The sequence below is a fragment of the Gorilla gorilla genome, chromosome 20, assembly GCF_029281585.2.
Source record: "Gorilla gorilla gorilla isolate KB3781 chromosome 20, NHGRI_mGorGor1-v2.1_pri, whole genome shotgun sequence".
In the NCBI taxonomy this organism is placed as follows: domain Eukaryota; kingdom Metazoa; phylum Chordata; class Mammalia; order Primates; family Hominidae; genus Gorilla; species Gorilla gorilla.
In genome coordinates this window covers 22,213,453-22,228,918 of record NC_073244.2, presented here as the reverse complement: position 1 = coordinate 22,228,918, position 15,466 = coordinate 22,213,453, and the positions used below count along the sequence as shown (strand labels likewise).

The 15,466-nt window shown below is 48.4% G+C and overlaps 1 protein-coding gene across 1 annotated transcript; it reads right to left on the bottom strand.

Moving 5' to 3' along the window:
• Positions 1-1,911: 1,911 nt before the first annotated feature.
• LOC101135771 (olfactory receptor 10H5) lies at positions 1,912-14,589 on the bottom strand. Its single transcript, XM_055372040.1, has 2 exons — positions 14,546-14,589; positions 1,912-8,205 (listed from the first exon to the last, which is right to left on the bottom strand). Exon 2 carries the CDS (start codon positions 8,192-8,194, stop codon positions 7,247-7,249), a length of 948 nt encoding a protein of 315 aa, XP_055228015.1. The 5' UTR covers positions 8,195-8,205; positions 14,546-14,589; the 3' UTR covers positions 1,912-7,246.
• Positions 14,590-15,466: the final 877 nt, after the last annotated feature.

Genomic DNA, 15,466 nt, shown 5'->3' with positions numbered 1-15,466 from the left:
TGCTGCTTCTCTGACCTCACCTCCCTTTTCTCCTTCCCTCAGTCACCCTGCTCTAGCCTCCCCACTGTCCCTCAAACACACCAAATATGCTCCTACCTCAGGACCTTTGCACATGCTGTACCCACTACCAGGAATTCCCTTCTCCCCACAAGATGTCCACGTGGCTTCTCTCTCACTGCCTAAAGGTTTCTGCTTGAATATCAGAAAGTCATTAGATATACCCATTAATAAAGGACAGGCTTGGTGGGTTTTTTGTTGTCATTTGTTTTTGTTTCGTTTCGTTTTGTTTTTTTGAGACAGGGTCTTGCTCTGTTGCCCAGGCTGGAGTGCAGTGGTGCAATCATGGCTCACTGCAACCTCAAGCAATTCTCCCACCTCAGCCTCTTGAGAATCTAGGACCACAGGCATGTGCCACCACAGCTGGCTAATTTTTGAAATTTTCTGTAGAGACAGGGTTTCACCATGTTGCCAAGGTTGGTCTTGAAATCCCCAGCTCAAGCAATCTGCCTGCCTTGGCCTCCAAAAGTGCTGGGATTACAGGCATGAGCCACCATGCCCAACCAATAAAGGACAGGCGTAAGCCACCGTACCTGGGCTAAGATTAGTTTAATAATTATTTGTGGCCTTCTTTGTCTCCAGATCTGTGCTAATTTGGGGGGTATAGAGAAGCGTTTGTTTCTGTTCCCAGCCTTTGAGACACTCGCAAGTTACCTGGTGCAGTGATACGCAGAGAAATATCAGGGCTGTGACCAAGATACGGATTGTATTAGTCAGGGCTCTTCATAGAAACAGAACCAATAAGATATAGACAGATAGATGATAAATAGGTAATGAATAGGTAGATAGATAAGGTAGATGGATAGATATATATATTATAAGGGCTGGGTACAGTGGCTCACGCCTGTAATCCCAGCACTTTGGGAGGCCAAACGGGGTGGATCACTTGAGGTCAGGAGTTTCAGACCAGTCTGGCCAACATGGCGAAACCCCATCTCCACTTAAAATACAAAAATTAGCGGGGCGTGGTGGTGGGTGCCTGTAATCCCAGCTGCTCAGGAGGCTGAGGCAGGAGAATCACTTGAACCGGGGAGATGGAGGTTGCAGTGAGCCAAGAGTGTGCCACTGCACTGCAGCCTGGGTGACAGAGTGAGACTCCGTCTAAAAAAAAAATTATATATATATATATGTATATATATGGTATTGGCTCACACAATTATGGAGGCTGAAAAGTCTCATGATATGCCATGTGCAAGGTGAGAACCAGGAAAGACAGTGTTGACTCAGCCAATAGTTTGAAGGCCTGAGAGCTGAAAACGAATGGTGTAGAGTCCAACCTGGGTCTGAAGGTCTGAGAACCAGGAGCAGTAAGAGCAAGAAGATTGCCAGGCAAAGGGAATGTGAGTCCAACCTCCTCTGCTGTTTTCTTCTATTCGGACCCTCCACAGATTACAGGATGCCCTCCCACACTGGGAAGGCCCCCCTGTTTTACTCAGTTCACCAATCCAAATGTTCATCTCTTCCAGAAACACCTTCGTAAACATACCCAGAAATAATATCCAATCAGATCTTTGAGCATCCCTTTGACCCAGTCAAGGTGACACATAAAACGAACCATCCCATGAGCAAAGTTCTAAGGGATCCAAGAGGGGTAAGACCCAGCTGGAGCTCTATTAGCCCGGTCTCTGCATTCCCATGCTTCTCTGCCAATGGTGATTTTGCTCCCCTTCCCAGGGCACATTTGGAAATTTCTAGAGACAATTTTTGGTCTTTGAAATGAGGCAGAGGATATGTATGTTACAGCACCTAGTATGTCAAAGTCAGTGACGCTGCTCAACATCCTACAATGCACAGAACAGCCCCCACCACTGTCCCCAAATGTCAGCCGGGCACAGAATGACAAACCCTGCTGTATTCACTCAAAAAGCATTTACTGAGCACCTACTGTGTACCAGGCGTTTTTCTAGGCACCACTGGGAAGACAGGGTTGAACCAATTAGATAAGACATCCCGATCTCAATGTCTGCCCTAGAAAGAGGAAGACATAAATAAACAAATAATTGCACCAATTAACATATATGGGACATTGTGATAAAAGCTCTGAGGGACCTAAGTGAGTTGCTATGAGGGTTTGTAATAGGGGTGGTGACCGAGTGTGGAGAAGTCAGGAAAGAGCTTTCTGAGGAGGTGACCCTCAGGAAGACCCAAGGGAGTGTGCGAGCAGGTGGGGGAAGGGTATTACAGGCAAAAGCAAGAGTAGATGCAAGGGGCCAGGCGTGGTGGCTTATGCCTGTAACCCCAGAACTTTGGGAGGCCAAGGTGGGCAGGTCACTTGAGGCCAGGAGTTTGAAACCATCCTGGGCAACATGGCGAAACCCTGTCTGTACTAAAAACACAAAAAAAATTTAGCCAGGTGTGGTGGCACGCCTGTAATTCCAGGGAGTCTGACACAGGAGAATTGTTTGAACCTGGGAGGTGAAGGTTGCAATGAGCTGAGATCATGCCACTGCACTCCAGCATGGGTGACAGAGTGAGATCTTATTTCTCTCTCTCTCTCAAAAAAAAAAAGACATTCAATGAACATATAGTAACCTCTATTTGTCATACTTTTAAGGTTTACCTTGTAGACAACATACAATTATATACATAACGTTTCATCAGCATCAGGGATGTATTTGGAGTGTAATTGTGTGTGAGATACTAACACAGAGAAAACTTAGATGTGGCTGTGTTTTCACTGAACTTTTGGCACTTAATCCTGTTTTAAATTAATGATGGCTTCCATTTTTTAGTCTTTCGAGGGAAAAAATGCAAGAAAACTGATTATTTCTACCTGCCGCAAGATACTTTGTCAGTTAGCACCAAACCTGGAATCTAGACTCCTCTTGCCAAAAGCCAGTGTCTTCTAATACCCGCAATAATGCAAACCAGCAATGCAAAGAGGAATGGAAGATTTCATGCCCCAATCTCTGAAGAAAAAAAAAAAAAAGAGTAGATGCAAGGTTCCTGGGGTCCGGGCGTGCTTGGTTTACTGCCGGGACAGCAGGGAGCCCATTGGGCTATAGGGTCAAAGGATGAATTTGGGGATGAAGTATAGACCTGGCCACGCAGCCCTGATGATCACACTAGAGTCTATACTGTATCCTAAGAGAAATGGAAGGTTTAAGTAGAGGGATGACTTTTCAGAATTTCCCTTTAGAAAGATCCTTCTGGCCGGATGTGGTGGCTCACGCCTGTAATCCCGGCACTTTGGGAGGCTGAGGTGGTAGTATCACCTGAAATGAGGAGTCCGAGACCAGTCTGGCTAACATGACGAAACCCCGTCTCTACTAAAAATACAAAAAATAGTTGGGTGTGGTGGCAGATGCCTGCAATCCCAGCTACTTGGGAGGCTGAGGCAGAAGAATCGCTTGAACCCAGGAGGCAGAGGCTGCAGCGAGCCGAGATCGCACCACTGCACTCCAGTCTGGGAGACGGAGCTAGATTCCATCTCAAAAAAAAGAAAAAGCTCCTTCTAGCTGCTTGGCAGACAGAGACTGGAGGATTTTGGGGGTGAAACAAGAAGGACAACCTCCATGAGGAGGGGATTGAATTTTTATCCACATGCAAGGAGGTTAGGCCAACACCGGGGAAGAAAAGAACAAAAGAAGTGAAGGACACAGATCACATCTTTCAAGCTGGCCTTGGTCTCTGGCAATTAGGACCACAACACTGGGCTCCAAGGAAGTCAGGGAGCAGGTCCCTGAAGCCTGGGATCTCCTGCCCCTCCCTGTGCTCCTGCCCCTTAATCACCTCTCTGGGCTCTGGTCCTGCCTTGGGGATACCAAGCACAGAGGGGACCATTATCAAGGCTTGACAAACAGCGAGGAATGCAGGAGGTGTGAGACTTCAGAAAGTGAAGGCTGATTAATGGGGGGAGATGAGGACAGGATCCCGGGGGAGGGGGCTGGCCAAAGCTAGCAGGCAGAGGGGGACTGTTTCCACCCCTGGGGCATGGAGAGTTGACACCCCCAGACCTGCTGTGTTCTCACTGAACTTTTGGCACTTAATCCTATTTTAAATTAATGATGGCTTCTATTTTTTAGTCTTTTGAGGGAAAAATGCAAGCGTTTTGTTTTTCCTTTCTGGGGAGATAAGGCAGTCACTTTGAACACCCAATGTAAGGGGCCACCAAAAAATTCAGCAATCAAGATAAATTACATTTATGCTTTTTTTTTTTTTTTTTTTTAGATGGAATGTCACTCTTGTCACCCAGGCTGGAGTGCAGTGGCGCGATCTTGACTCATTGCAACATCTGTCTCCCTGGTTAAAGCAATTCTCCTGCCTCAGCCTCTCGAGTAGCTGGGACCACACACGCACACCACACCCAGCTAATTTTTAGTAGAGACAGGGTTTCACCATGTTGGCCAGGCTGGTCTCGGACTCCTGACTTCAAATGATCCACCTGCCTCGGCTTCCCAAAGTGCTGGGATTACAGGAGTGAGCCACCACACCCGGCCTAATGCAATATTTTAAAAAACCAAAATGAATGCAAAAAAAATCCACGGTGAACAAAATGTCAACATTTTAAATAATGTTTAAATGAGGTGAGGTGTCTCCCTCACCTCACCCTGACCTGGCCCTCAGGGTCTAGAATATGCCATGTATAAAAACAACACTAAGCCCAACTTCTCTGGTTGTTTTAAATTTACACAACGGCTACTACTAAATAAAGTGAAAGAGTAATCACAAAGCTTATTTTAATTTCAGAATGCATGGACATTGGTCAACCAAACTACAGCAAGCTGGCTCGCTTTTCTGATCACCACGGGGAACCACAATGACACATCTTGGATATAACCCAGAAGCCACCTTTCCTGCACTCTTTCAAACTCACACAGTCTGATTTTTACCTGTTTCCCAGCCTATTCCAAGGTATCTTCAGAACCATGATCAGCTAGAAAGCACTAGCTACACCCCAGGACATGTGGGGTATAAACAGGGTATAACATTCTCTTTTCCATGACAACTCGAGGTGATGGGGGTGGAATTTTAACATTTGGGATCCCTTTACATTTTATAGGGGAGGCAAAGAATGCCCCCTCAGATATTAGTAGTTAAGTGCCCTGGAACTTCTTCTTCTTTTTTTTTTTTTTGTTTTTTTGAGACAGAGTCTCGCTCTGTCACCCACGCTAGAGTGCCATGGCCCAATCTCGGCTCACTGCAACCTCCACCTCCTGGATTCAAGCAATTCTCCTGCCTCAGCCTCCTGAGTAGCTGGGATTACAGGCATGTGCCACCACGCCCGGGTAATTTTTTGTATTTTTAGTAGAGACGGGGTTTCACTATGTTGGTCAGGCTGGTCTCAAACTCCTGACCTCATGATCCACCCACCTCAGCCTCCCAAAGTGCTGGGATTATAGGCATGAGCCACTGCACCCGGCCGGAACTTCTAACATAACCCAGGAACCCGAATTTAAATGGGTAGTTTTTTTTTTTTGCAAAGCGTTTAATTTAATTTAATTTTATTTTTTGGGACAAGGTCTCACTCTGTCACTCAGGCTGGAGGGCAGTGGCACAATTACTGCTCACTGCAGCCTCAACCTCCTGGGCTCAAGCGATCCTCCCACCTCAGCCTCTTGAGTAGCTGGTACTACAGGCACATACAGCCATGTCTAGCTAATTTTTTAATTTTTTTGTAGAGATAAGGTTTCACTTTGTTGCCCAGGCTGGTCTTGAACTCCTGGACTCCAGTGATCCTCCTGTCATGGCCTCCCAAAATTTTGGAATTACAGGTGTGAGGCACTGTGCCTGGCCCAATCTAATATTTGAATGTGACACACTCTTTCGTATTAACATGTCTACTAAAAAACACAGAAATACTACAGCCAGTTTGGCCAAACTCATAAGGTGTATCCCTAATTCTCTGACACTGTGTGATTCCTCCTAAACCCACAAAGACAGCATATTTCTAGTTCTGGGCTCACTCCATTGGTGCTAGCTAGAATGTGTCTCTTGTTTTCAATCCAGCTCTTCCTCCCTTTCTGGAACAGACTGACTTCCCCTCTTCACAGGCCCTGAGAAATGTGTACTTCTTATCCCCAGCTCTAATTTAAAGAATAGGTTCAATTCTAGCTTTTCCATGTCAGTGACAAGACCTTTGGCTAATTAACTTAATCTCTTCACAACTTAGCTTCCTCATCTTCAAAATAGAACTTGGCCAGTGTCATGGCTCATGCCTGTAATCCCAGCATTTGGGGAGGCCGAGATGGCAGGATTGCTTGAGGCCAGGAGTTCAAGACTAGCCTGGGCAACATAGTGAGATCCTGTCTCTACAAAAAATACAAAATTACCCTTCTGGTGGCACGCATCTGCAGTGCTAGCTTCTCTGGAGGCTGAAGTGGGAGAATTGCTTGAGCCCAGAAGTTGACGCTGCACTTAGCCATGATTGGACTACTGCACTCCAGCCTGGGCAACAGAGCAAGACCGTGTATAAAACCAACCAACTAACGAACAAACAAAATGGAGTTAGTAATCCTATCTTCCCTGTGAAGTAAAATAACTCACATGTGTTAAGTACCTAAAGCCTGTCATTAGTCATCGGGGAAATGCAAATCAAAACCGCAATAAGAAACCACTAGGATGTCTACAGTAAAAAAGTCAGGGCTGGGTGCGGTGGCTCACACCTGTAATCCCAGCACTTTGGGAGGCTGAGGTGGGCATAATGCCTGAGGTCAGGAGTTCGAGACCAGCCTGGCCAACATGGTGAAACCCCGTCTCTACTAAAAATACAAAAATTAGCCAGGCATGGTGGTGTGTGCCTGTAATCCCAGCTACTCGGGAGGCTGAGGCAGGAGAATCGCTTGAACCCAGGAGGTGGAGGTTGCAGTGACCCAAGATTGTGCCAACGCACTCCAGCCTGGGTGACAGAACGAGACTCAGTCAAAAAAACAAAAACAAAAACAAAAGAACAAGGAGGGAGAAAGAGAGTGACAGAGACAGAGAGGTATAGAAACAGAAAGAGACAGAGAGAAGGGAAAGAGGGAAGGAGGCAGAGAAGAAGGAAGGGGGAGGGAGGGAGGAAGGATGGAAGGAAGGCGAGGAGGAAGGGGGAGGGAGGGTGGACAGTAGGTCAGAGAAGGAGGGAGGAAGGGAGGAAGGGAGGGAGGGAGGGAGGGAGGGAAGGAGGAAGGGAGGAAAGGAAAAGAAATAAAGGAGGAAGACTAAAGTGTTCCCATTCGCTACATCTCTTGAGAGAAAGCCAGCCATTTCAGCAGTTCTGTGGAAAGAGTTTGGTGAAGCAAGTCTTCTTCATGGCGACCTTCAGCTCCTTATTCCTGAGGCTGAAGATGATGGGGCTGAGGAAGGGTGTGAGGACCGTGTAGGTGATGCCCATCAGGGTGTCTCCTTCCAGAGACTGGGGACCTTTGGGCTTCAGGTAAATGACGGAGGCAAAGCCATAGTGCACGACCACCACAGTGAGGTGAGAGGCACAGGTGGAGAAGGCCTTGTTCCGACCTTCAGCAGAAGGGATCTTCAAGATGGCAGCCACGACGAAGGCATAGGAGAGGAGGATGAGGAGAAAACAGCCCAGCAGGGCCATGATACACACCAAGCCCACGCCTTTGGCCACCACCAGCACATTGTCTCTACAGGCCAACTTCAACAGAGGTGGCATGTGGCAGAAGAAATGGTGGATCTCCTTGTGTCCACAGAAGGTGAGGTGGAAAATGGCCATTGTCACCACCATCCCCATGACCAAGCCACCAGCCCAGGAGCAGCCCACCAGGCAGGTGCAGCCCCGCGGGCTCATGAGCACGTTGTAGTGCAGGGGGTGGCAGATGGCCACATAGCGGTCGTAGCCCATGACGGTGAGCAGGAAGGAGTGGGTGAAGCCGAAGCTGAAGGAGAAGAACATCTGACTGGCACAGGCCAGGAAGGCGATGGAGTGCTGGGTGGACAGCAGGTCGGCCAGCATGCGCGGGATGATGGCCACGGTGTAGAGGATCTCGGAGACGGAGAGGGCGCACAGGAAGAGGTACATGGGCGTGTGGAGGCTGCGCTGGCTCCAGACGGTGGCCATGATGAGCAGGTTGCCCAGCAGCGTGAACAGGTACATCAGCAGGAACAGCAGGAAGAGCATCAGCTGGAGGTGGGGGAAGGCAGAGAAGCCAACGAGGATGAATTCAGACACGGAGGTGTGGTTTAGCCCCTGCATGGCGGCCACCCCTAGTTGGTGGAGAGAGGAAAGAAGACCCAGTGGTTAGGAGCACAGGGGTGTCTAGTGACTCCCACCTGGGAGGACATCTGAGAGCGCCTTCTTCATCTGTCCAAGCCATGGTTACTCCATGTGCAAAAATATGTTATTTATTTTTAGTTTTAGTTTTTGAGATGGAGTCTCGCTCTGTCACCCAGGCTGGAGTGCAGTGGTGTGATCTCAGCTCACTGCAACCTCTGCCTCCTGGGTTCAAGTGATTCTCCTGCCTCAGCCTCCAGAGTAGCTGGGATTACAGACATGTGCTACCACGCCAGCTGATTTTTGTATTTTTAGTAGAGATGGGTTTCAGCATGTTGGCCAGGCTGGTCTCGAACTCCTGACCTCAGGTGATCCACCTTCCTCGGCCTTCCAAAGTGTTGGGATTACAGTCGTGAGCCACCACGCCTGGCCAAAAATATGTTAATAATAATGTGCTGAAGTTTAGCCTGGGAACGATGGCTCACACCTGTCATCTCAGCACTTTGGGAGGCGGAGGCAGAGGGGGTCACCTGAGGCCAGGAGTTTGAGACCACTCTGAGTAACATAGTGAAACTCCATCTCTACAAAATAAAAATTTAAAAAAAAATTAGCCAGGCATGGTGGTGCATGCCTGTGGTCCCAGCTACGTCAGAGGCTGAGGCAGAAGGATCACTTGAGCCCAGGAGCTTGAGGCCAGTCTGGGCAAAATAGCAAGACCCCCATGTCTATGAAGTATAAGAAAATGTGCCACACATTGTGGTGCATGTCTGTGGTCCTGGCTAGTTGAGAGGCTGAGGTGGGAGGATCGATTGAGCCTGGGAGGTCAAGGCTGCAGTGAGCTATGACTGAGCCACTGCACTTCAGCCTGGGTGATAGAGCGAGATGCTATCTCATAAAACAAAAACAAAAACAAAAACAAACTGTGTAAAGGTTTAAATAAGATCATGCATCTTACTTGCTTTGCACAAGTCTTGGCCCGTAGTAAGAACCTCACAAATAGTAATACTGATAAAAATAATTATTATTATTCCTATTTTTAAATCCCAGTGGTCTCTATTCAGCCACATCTGGGTTGGATCCCCACTTCAGAGCTAGGGGACTGTGGGTTGGTCCCTTGATGGTTGTGAGCCTTAGTTTTCTCATCCCTAAAAGAAATTGATAATAATCCCAAATTGACAGGGTTGTTATGAGGATTTAATAAGATTATGCTCATAATGTACCTGCCACAGGGCCTGGAATAAACACTTAAGAATTTAAGGTTAAGGGCCGGGCACAGTAGCTCACTCCTGTAATCCCAGCACTTTGGGAGGCCGAGGTGGGTGGATCACTTGAGGTCAGGAGTTCAAAACCAGCCTGACCAACATGGTGAAACCCCGTCTCTACTAAAAGCACAAAAATTACCTGGGCATGGTGACATGAACCTGTAATCCCAGCTACCTGAGAGGCTGAGGTGGGAGAATTGCTTGAGCCCAGGAGAGAGAGGTTGCAGTGACCTGAGATCACGCCACTGCACTCCAGCCTGGGCGACAGAGTGAGACCCTGTCTCAAAAATAAACAAACAAACAAAGAATTTAAGATTGAGGACCGGCATGGATGGTCAGACTAAAGTTCTCTTAAATTGTAGCAAGTGCTAATAAAAGAAAGACCCAGGTTTTCTAAGCATTCTGAAATAAAATTGGAAATTACTAAGATGAGGACCCTTAAAACTACCTATATATTTAGAACATAAATATCAGGTTGAGTTACGTGACATTGCCACAGTAACATATCACATAATAATCTCTAGAATAAAAGGAAAATTAAAAAATGCGAAGGACAAACAAAAATGATAATGAAAAATAGAAATAACAACTAAATGAAATGAATTGTGCCCTAGAACATAAAGAGGGAATTAGCTGACAAACTGGCAAAATTCCAGTAAGATCTGCAGCACTGGTGGGTGAATACGGCTAATTGTAACTTATTGCATATTTTCAAAAAAGCTAAAAGAGAGAATTTTTTTTTTTTGAGACCGAGTGTCACTCTGTCACCTAGGCTGGAGAATTTAATAATAATTCATGCACCTGTAATCCCAGCACTTTGGGAGGCCGAGACGGGCAGATCACGAGGTTAGGAGATCAAGACCATCCTGGCTAACATGGTGAAAACCCGTTTCTACTAAAAATACAAAAAAATTAGCTGGGCGTGGTGGCAGGCCCCTGTAGTCCCAGCTACTCGGGAGGCTGAGGCAGGAGAATGGCGTGAACCCGGGAGGCGGAGCTTGCAGTGAGCCAAGATGGCGCCACTGCACTCCAGCCTGGGCCGCAGAGCGAGACTCCGCCTCAAAAAAAAAAAAAAAGAAAAGAATTCATGCAAACAAAGGGATACACTTTGAACAAAATGGAACAGCTGTCTGTGGTGGGGGCAGGGAAGGGAAGTAGAAGCGAGACATGATGATAAATGGGAATAAATAAAATGAGATCATCCCTGTTGTGCATATCAATGATGATCAAATAAGGATGATCAAATATCACTGAGGAGTTGCGGAGTACATCTGCAGTTTAAGTCCAACGAAAATGTATGTGTGTGTGTGTGTGTGTGTGTGTGTATGGTATCTATATAATTATATAGATATCTTTGATTAACTGAAGCCTACTGTTTTTTAATTTTATTTGTATTTACGTATTTTTGTTTGTTTGTTTGTTTTGAGATGTAGTTTTGCTCTCATTGCCCAGGCTGGAGTGCAGTGGCATGATCTTGGCTCACTGCAACCTCTGCCTCCCGGGTTCAAGTGATTCTCCTGCCTCAGCCTCCCAAGTAGCTCGGATTACAGGTGCCCGCCACCACACCTGGCTAATTTTTGTATTTTTAGTAGAGACAGGGTTTTGCCATGTTGGCCAGGCTGGTCTCGAACTCCTGTCCTCAAGTGGTCTGCCTGCCTCGGCCACCTGAAGTGTTGGGATTACAGGCGTGAGTCACCATCCCCAGCCTCTATTTGTAATTTTGTATCTTTTAGCCAATTTCTCCCTATCTCTCCCTTCTGCCTACCCTTCCCAGCCTCTAGTATCCTCTGTCCTACTTTCTACTTCTATGAGAAAGCTACTGTTGTGATAGCACGTTTTCGAATACTTACCTGGGACCTGGTTCACCCCAATATTACACGTCCTCCTAGCCCTACCTAGAAGATTGTCACTAACTGTCTCTCAGAGCCAAGGTTAGCCCAATGCTTGGAGGACTCAGAATACCACCTGGAAAATGGACAGTTTGGCTCAAGTTAGGAACGATCATTCCACACAGAAAAGTAGCATGTGCGGGCTGGAGGGGACCCAGCCAGCCAAGCCAACAACTGCAGCATAGCCTCAACTCCCTCCTCTTCTTCATCCCTCCTCTCCCTCATCTGTCATCTCTGAGCCTCACTCCCTGCCCCTCTATCGCAGGGACACAACCCCAGCTCTGGCCTCACGCCCTCTCTCTCAGCCCACGGTGCTTACCAATCTCCCCTCCTCTGCCCCATCCCTCTTCTGACAGCCAGAGACAATTCTCTAAGACATACCCAGGCCGTGGAGTCACGCAGACCCATGGTTCAAATCCCAGGTTCTCACTGTATGCTGGGATAACCAGAGACCTGCCCTGGGGGTTCCCTGGGCGACGGGATGCCAAGTGCTTAGCACACAGTTCTCAAGGCTGCCAGCTGACGTTGTTGTGATCATCTCTGTCATCATTGCTGTTTGCTGTCTGCTGAGCTGGTTGCCACTCATCCTTGCCTGCCAGGTGACTCACATTGGCACTGTGACAGTCAGGGGCTCAACCCCATTCCAGATGAACCTTCTTCTGTCACTGTAAATGCCTCCGACCCTCCAGCACTCCCTCCCTCGTGCAGCTCACCTCTTCCTCTCTCCTGGCTACCAACAGGCTCCAAGGTCCCTGCTCCTAAATGCACAAATGTTACTAAAAATTACAGAAAGGGGCCATGCCCAGTGGCTCACACCTATAATCCCAGCACTTTTGGAGGCTGAGGCAGGAGGATCACTTGAGGCCAGGAGTTTGAGACCAGCCTGGGCAACATAGTGAGATCCCATCTTTACCAAAAAAATTGTTTTTAAATTAGCCAGGCGTGGGGATGTGCACCTGTAGTTCCAGCTACTCAGGAGGCTGAGGTGAGAGGATTGCTTGAGTACAGGAATTCGAGGCTGCATTGAGCCATGTTCATGCCACTACATTCCAGCCCGGGTGACAGAGTGAGACCCTGTCTCAAAAAAAAAAAAAAAAAGAAAGAAAAGAGAAATACAGAAAGGGCTCTCTCAGCTCTCTGGCACATTCTGTCCCACTCTTTCCCAGAACAGCACCTTAGCAGAAATCTCCAAGGGGGCTCTCCAACTCCCCTGCACAAGTCTAGACCTAGGGAAGGAGAAAGGTCAGGGTCCTTCTCCCAGCTGAGGGCTCCCAGGCAGAACCCCAGACTGGTGCACACACAGAACCTCAGGCTTCTGCACACACAGAACTCCAGAATGATGCACACGCAGAACCCTAGGCTGGTGCACACACAGAATCCCAGGCTGGCGCAAATGCAGAATCCCAGGCTGGTGCAAATGCAGAATCCCAGGCTGGCACACACGCAGGCTCCCAGACCCTGCTCCAGTGCCCTCTCTCCTCAAAGGAGACACAATTCAACTCATCCAGCTCTTTCTGCTTATGCACTTTATCATACAACTGAACACACAGATGCAAAGGCAGACAGATCTGAGCAATGCCACACAGTCGCACTGGCTCTGAAATGCGCACTGGCAGTGACACCCCCAGCCAGAACCAGAGACACCACCACTCATTCTGCACACACCTACGGAGCCCTTGCCGAATGCCTGGTGCTCATCTGGGGCTGGAATAAACTGGAGACACACAGCCATTCCATGTGCGAGGGCACTGTGTGTGTTGAATCGTGTCCCTCCAAAACTCATGTTCACTCAGAACCTCAGAATGTGACCTTTGGTCACAGGGAGGGGAACAACACACACTGGGGCCTGTTGGGGTAGGGCAGGGGTGGGGAGAGCCTCAGAAAAATAGCTAATGCATGCCGGGCTTAATACCTAGGTGATAGGTTGATAGGTGCAGCAAAGCACCATGGCACACATTTGCCTGTGTGACAAACCTGCACATCCTGCACATGTACCCTGAAACTAAACTAAACTAAACTAAAATAAAATAATGTGACCTTACGTGGCAATAGAGTCTTTTGCAGATGTCATTAAGGTAAGGATCCAAAAATGAGATCGGCTGGGTGTGGTGGCTCACACCTGTAATCCCAGCACTGTGGGAGACCAAGGTGGGTGGGGCGGGGGATGGCTTGAATCCAGGAGTTCGAGACCAGCCTGAGCAACATGGCAAAACCCCATCTCTACAAAAATTAGCTGGGCGTGGTGCTGTGTGCCTGCGCTAACAGCTGCTTGGGAGGCCAAGCGGGAGGATCAATTGAGCCTTGGAGGTCGAGGCTGCAGTGAGCTGTGGTCGCGCCACTGCACTCCAGCCTGGGTGACAGAGCGAGACCCTGTCCAGAAAATAATAATAATAAAAATAAAAATGAGATTATTCTGAATTAGGTTATTTACTAAATCCAACAACTGGTGCCCCTCAAAGACGAGGGGAGGACACACAGAGGAAAATGTCGCGTGAAGAGAGAGGCAGAGATTGCAGCGATGCAGCTACAAATCAATCAATGCCTAGAGCACCCGGAAACCGGAAGAGGCAAGGCATCTTCTCCCTTAGAATCTTCAGAGGGAGAGTAGCTTTGTAGACGTCTTGCTTTAAGACGTCTAGCCTCCAGAACCCTGCAAGAATGCATTTATCTTGTTTTAAGCCACAAGGTTTGCGGCACTTTGAAATGGCAGCTACAATAATCTCATACAAGCACACACAACTGCACACACACACACACACACACAGTGAAGGCAGGAGTACACATGGGTGATGCCTAAGTACACCACATGCATGGTGACACACTCAATGTCGCCCTCTTGGCTCAGAACCACCCTCCTCCACAACTTAGTATAGAGACCACTCCCCGCCCCAGCATGGACCCTGGTGGCCACGACTGCTGTGGAAAGGGGGCTGCTCTAGGCAGTAGGTGGACTCTATGGGGGATTTGGAGTGAGGACAGGCTGACCCAGCCTGGAGTCAGGTGGCTGAGGCTATAGAACCCCTACTCCATATCATCCCGTGCTCCCTCTCGTTTCTTTTCCCAAACCTGTGCCTCCCTCTGTTCCAATTTTCCCTGCTTCTCTTGCCTTCTCCCTTCCACCTCCCAGTACTCTTGCCACTTCATCCTGGAAAGCAGGTTTGGAAATAGAGGACTCCACTTACCTTCATCAGAGACCTTTAGGGACGCCTTGCAGCCAGGCCTGTAAGGCCTGTAAATGTAATGAAAATGGCCCTGGGCACAGTGCACCCAGGGTGAGAGCTTCATCTCTGCAGGCGTCTTCCCCAGTGGCAGGTTCCCAGAGGTGTCTTGAGGAGCCTGCCTGGGATGCAGGATGCAGGGTAATCGAAGTCCAAGGAGGGAGGCAGGGGACCTTGGGATTGCCCTCTCCATTCCTGCCTCCCTCCTTCCTTTGCTGCTTCCCTCCCTCCTTTCTTCCTTCTCTTCCTTCCTTCCTCTCTTCTTCCCTTCTTCCATCTTTCCTCCCTTCCTCCTGCCTGGGACCCCTTCCACCACTACTCACTCTCACCTATCTCAGTCCTGTTCTCATTTGAGGTTTCAGTTTTTACATCACCTCCTCCCTAAAGATCTCACCATCAAACCCTGACACCACCACCACCACCACCCCATGCAGCTAGCGAGGCTGGGCTGGGCTGCCCCAATTCCAAGCATTTTGGAAAAATGGGACTGGATTCTGGGTGATGTTTCCCAGGATGGTGTCTCTTCTCAACGGATATCAGGAAAGGGATCTGGAGAGACACAGAGGTGTGATTCTCAGAAGAAGCATCCTCTATGGTTGCTTCTGGGAACACAAAGCCCACAGAGGGCAGGGAACAAGGCCAAGGTCACACGGTAGGTTCCTGCAGCAAGCCCAGATGGAGTGGAGGGGCCAAGAGCTCCAGCTCTGCCTCTTCCTCCCCATAAACTTGACAGGGTGCATCATGACCCAGGTATCAACACCTTCAGAATCTCCCAGTTCCCCATAACTCCAGAAACAGTCCAACAAAGACTTCAGATACTGGAATTATCAGGCAAGGACTATGAAACAATATTGCTTACTAAGTTTAAATAACGAAATGTAATTT

Excerpts from the sequence above, each read along its gene's own strand:
- LOC101135771 (XM_055372040.1), bottom strand. The coding sequence starts at position 8,194 with ATGCAGGGGCTAAACCACACCTCCGTGTCTGAATTCATCCTCGTTGGC.